The sequence below is a fragment of the Homalodisca vitripennis genome, unplaced genomic scaffold (assembly GCF_021130785.1).
Source record: "Homalodisca vitripennis isolate AUS2020 unplaced genomic scaffold, UT_GWSS_2.1 ScUCBcl_14289;HRSCAF=24947, whole genome shotgun sequence".
NCBI classification, from domain to species: Eukaryota; Metazoa; Arthropoda; class Insecta; order Hemiptera; family Cicadellidae; genus Homalodisca; species Homalodisca vitripennis.
The window spans coordinates 1-5,016 of record NW_025790398.1 but is presented as its reverse complement, the minus strand read 5'-3'; the positions used below and the strand labels follow the sequence as shown (position 1 = coordinate 5,016).

Genomic DNA, 5,016 nt, shown 5'->3' with positions numbered 1-5,016 from the left:
TAATTTAATTCTTACACCAAAATGTTTCCAAAATACACCAAAATTAGAGAATGGTATGCACTATAAAGCAATAAATAAATTTATTTAATAAGTTAATAACCAATGTTGTTATTTTTGAAAGTACTGAGTCGTACCTAGATTTGTTACAATGGGTACAATTATTTTCAAAAAATTATAAAAAGATATAATTTTTCACACTAAATGTTTCTAAAATATACAAAAATTTAGCCTAATATAGCCTAAAGAAATCTACAAGAAGGTATAAACCAACATAAAAACACCATACCCATGATATATCACTAATTTTTAAAATGGATAGATGAAGACGTACCTTATGGTAAGTTTCATGACATCATTGTTGCCAAAACAAGAAAACCAATTTCACCTTTGAAATCAGCAATTCTTTCTGTTTGAAATGGTATACAGTATAAATAACTGATTGTTTTCCAAACAAAGTTCTACCCTGGAACTGAAGTTTTTTATAGCCCTTAAGACCTCTTCTCCGTTTATTGATCTGGGTGGATAGTTGACTGATCCACTTCTCCCAATCCATTTTTAAGGATATTCACACTCAGAAGCTTTTTGCTTCGTTGTACTATAAAACCTTGCAATAAATTCATCTTCACGACAAAACTTGGATGACTTTGATTGGAAAGTGTTTGATCATCCGCCTTATAGCCCAGATTTGGCACCAAGCAAGTACAACCTCTTTCCAGTGATGAAGACCTGGCTGCAACGCAGCGCTTTGATAATGATGCTGAACTTTGCTGGTGTTAATCAGTGGTTAAAATCTCAGACGGCAGATTTCTACAGAGCTGGAATCGAAAAACTTGTGTCACACTATGATAAATGTCTTAATTTGAACAGGGATTACATTGGAAAATAGCCTAAGAGTGCAGCTTATATTTGTATATAATAAAATATGCTTATTTCAGTTAGTTAATTTTTTTAGTTCAAAATGTTTTGTTGCTTTCTGGATAACCTTCTAATGTCCAAGAGCATTGCTAAAATATAATAATATACCTGTAGTTAGATTCCCTTTGTCAAATTGCTCTGAAACATCTTCTATGAGACTGGTTACTGCCAATGTTGTTGATTTCTTTTTTCTTAATCCATATTGTTTTCTTCTAGGTGTTTGATACAAGATATATGGGTCTGTAGTTACTAGGAAGTGCTGGAGAACCATTTTTATATTTTGAGTATATACTTTGGAACATTTCAAAACACTTGGAAATAATCTATCTCTGAAGGGTTTGTTTATCATTCAAGTTAGAGGAGCTGTTAATTCTGTAGAGCATGTTTTTATAATGTTCAGTGGAATTTCATTTAGTCCTGTTGATTTAGTGTTTTGTTTTAAATGAATGTATAAAGTGCTATATTTCTCTGGAGTGGTGAGGAAAAATTCTCAAGAGTGTCATGGCATTGTAGAGATTGAATTCTTCATGGCTGTTCTCTGATTGTAGTTACAGTATTCAAGAGTATTTCAGCAACTACTTTCATGAAATAGTTCTTGAGTCATTTGCTACAAAAGGTAATTCACGTCATGTTTTTTTATTTGCTTAACTGGATATTGGTTATTTACATGATTTTTTTTCATTCATTTCCTTATCTATTAAGGCCCAAATTGCTTTCAATTTGTTTTGGGAACTATTTCAAAACTCCTCAGAGCCTTAATTTTTTCTACATTTTCAGTCTGAAATCATAATTCTTTTTTATATGCACAGCTTATTTTCGTGAGCCTCGCCACATTTCCTGCACAGTGTTTCCTGAACAGGAATACCTATTCTGTTCAGATGGCTTCAGAATATCCAATGACCTGTAATAAAACCAGTCATCTTACGGATCTTTGTTCTACTCATTCTAAGGGCATCTACTGCAATGTTCCTTGAAGGTCCATTGAACAACCGTTTTGCTTGTACATTCCCCTCAGTTCTCCTCCAAAGTTGTCGTGTTTGTTAAACACCCACTTCGCAACTGATCTCCAAGCTAAGTTACAGGAAACCCCACGTCAGTTCAGGACCAGTAAGAGCACAGTTGGCTCCTAAGTTAGCACAAATGTCCACCCTTTCATTACCTGTGATTCTTCTATGCCCAGGAACCCATGTTAGAATAACTTTTATTGGTTTTCACCAGCAATTTCATGATATTATTGCATTCCCATACTGTCTTTGAAATACAGTCATGGTTGGCCAAGGCCTGCGGCCCTGCTGTCCGAGTTAATGTAGATGGTTTTGCCTTTGTAGCCCCTTTCCACATTATTTCTCACGCACTCTGCAAGAGCTGTAATTTCAACCTGAAAGACAATTGCCAGTTTGCCTAGGCTAAAGCTTAAGCTAGCTCTAGGTCTGGCTCCCCAGACCCTGCTGGAGTGTGTTGCAACACAGGTACTGTTTTTTTATTCATTCTAGGTCCAGTTTACTTGTATTAACAAAACAAAGATTTCCTAAAATCAAGTTCATTAAGTTGAAACCTTATCTTCTCCAGAACAACTAAAAAGTTGAAAAAGTTATGTTGAAAAAAACTGGAAGATTTGTTTAGTTTTATTTTTTAGTTAAGTAGTAAATTTAAAAAGCAGAAATATCTTTTCAACATAACTGGAATTAGTCCATTGGGGAACTTGCCCGAGCGGCACTCGATGTGCTCTTTTTAGATACTAACAATCACGTATTTGTTTGTTTTTTCGCTATATTGCAGTTTTGTGCCCTTGTGCATCCTTATAAGCAATTATTCCATTTCGATTTGTTATGTTTGCACACTGGAACCACAACTAATAGCTTGTTTTGTTATTGTTTACATTTTGCCATATGCTCAATTTTCGTCACTTCAATGTTCTGCTTACATTCTATGTATTGTGTTCTCAATGTTTAGTGTTTAACTGTTTATAGTTGTTGAATGAGTTTTTAGTTCTTCCGCTACCTCATGAACAAGACAATTTGCGTACTTCAGAAGTAGACAGATACTTAAACAGTGATATTGAGATATCAAAGATACTCAAAGACTGAAACAAAAAGTGAATTATAAAATGTAAATGGATGGACATTGCATGTAATGTAAATAATTTATTTTAATTATCATCTTAGTAATAAAAAATTAAATCTAACAAACAGTTTTATCTCATCTCCCAGACAACTAATTCTGGAGCTTGTTTTTAAAGAATAACATTTTAAGTGAATTTTTATTGTTTTGTTATTATGGTTTATAATTAAGTAATCTAATAAAAACTGGTTTTCCATGTAAAAACAGTGTGCTGTTTTGAATGAAAAAATTATTGTACTTGTATAAAAATTAAGTAATAAAATATTGTCAGTCGCTTTTGATTCTTTTCTTACTAAAAAAATTGAAAATATATACTAAAACAATAAAATAAAAAATTATTTTGAGAAAGCAACAAACACTATTGTAGAGCAACCAAATAGACTAAAATGTCCTGAAAGTGACTAATTTATCTGTATTCAAACTTATTTTATTAATATTTTAGTGCACATATGCATTTTTTCCTAAATCAATTCAAACGTTCAGACCTAGACAGGCTAGGTTAACTGCTTCCTAGAGGGGTTAAAAAAAATAAATGTTTCATTTTAAAATCATTTCAATTTTTACATTTTTTATTTTTTTTTTTATTTCTGTAAACTTGATATGGTGTGTATATGTGTATATATATATATATATATATATATATATATATATATATACATATATATATATATAAAGTGAAGATAAGAGACTCTTGACTCACATTATACATTGTAGTAAATTGTTGTAGTTTATAAATAAAACACACCTTGTAAGTACAATAAATACTTCTTTATTACAAGTAAAAAATAAAATGTTTTTAAAAACAATTTTTGATCATTAACAATAAATAAAAGTATAAGTGCAAACAAAATCAACACATCCATGCCATTACTATGGAAAGTAAGAAACAAATGATTGAAATATACAATGTAAAGCGGCATAACTCAAATCATTATATCCGATGAATCAGCTCTATCATAAAGTCCAGTCATTGTTTTCACCCTTCAATGAGGAAAACAAAACGTCCTTAGGTTTAGGCCGAGGGTCGTCGGTGATCTCTGACTGAACTGCTCCTGTCTGTCCTAGCATCCACTCCAATTCTGCAACACAAAATATCAAGGTCAAATATCAGTGTGGAACAAGAAAAGGATAACACTTAATTCTTAGTGTTTATATTGTTAAACGACTTTGTGAAACTAAAATTACCTTCAACAGAAATGTCGGCATGGCGAAAAGACACAGGTCCAATTAGTTGAGATTTCATCTCCCCTTCAAAGTACACAAATATAGTTGGCAAATTTTTGTCAGGGTAGTTCGGTATACAAGTTGTTGAAAACACTCTTTAGAAACTTTGTGGCACGAAACTTGGAGGCCAGTTGATTTAAATGTTGGTTGAGCAATGCACACAGAGGAATCCTGAAACAATAGATAACCTATCAGTACTAAGAGCTTTATTATAATTATATAATTTAACTTAGCATTGACACTCAGTAAAGTAGCCTTACATTATAAAAAAATTGGATTGATTTACATGCACATCAGCTACGTTTGACAATTACAAAAGTATGAACTCTTCATTACAACTGTTAAGTCAATGTATCAAATACTTGGATGTACTGAAATGCATGCAGTGGAAATGTTCATCCATTTGCAGACAATGTAGAGGTAGAAGACATCTGAGATGGGTTTTGAGCTTAAGTAGTAGAAGAAATCAAATATTGTCCATTTATAGTCATTTCTGACATTTCAAAACAACATCTTACACAAACATCTTTGGTTGTGTGTTAATTACCATCTGAACTTATTAACACGTTCGCTGCTAAAAATCCCTATATAGAGTTCCCTATATGCTGACAAATTTTAAATATATTTTTACTTATTTTTGGATGAAAATATGATAGAAATATAAGAAAATTACTCATAAATCACAAAAGTGATCACTCTCTACTATTTTGGGAATCAGTCTTCCTTGCCAGCTGGTAACTCTAGTTACCGGCTCGC

General features: G+C 32.1%; 1 protein-coding gene across 1 annotated transcript; it reads right to left on the bottom strand.

Moving 5' to 3' along the window:
• Positions 1-3,785: 3,785 nt before the first annotated feature.
• Positions 3,786-4,417, bottom strand: LOC124375147 (viral IAP-associated factor homolog). Its single transcript, XM_046833258.1, has 2 exons — positions 4,222-4,417; positions 3,786-4,115 (listed from the first exon to the last, which is right to left on the bottom strand). The coding sequence occupies exons 1-2, from the start codon at positions 4,277-4,279 to the stop codon at positions 3,991-3,993; spliced, it is 183 nt and encodes a 60-aa protein (XP_046689214.1). The 5' UTR covers positions 4,280-4,417; the 3' UTR covers positions 3,786-3,990.
• Positions 4,418-5,016: the final 599 nt, after the last annotated feature.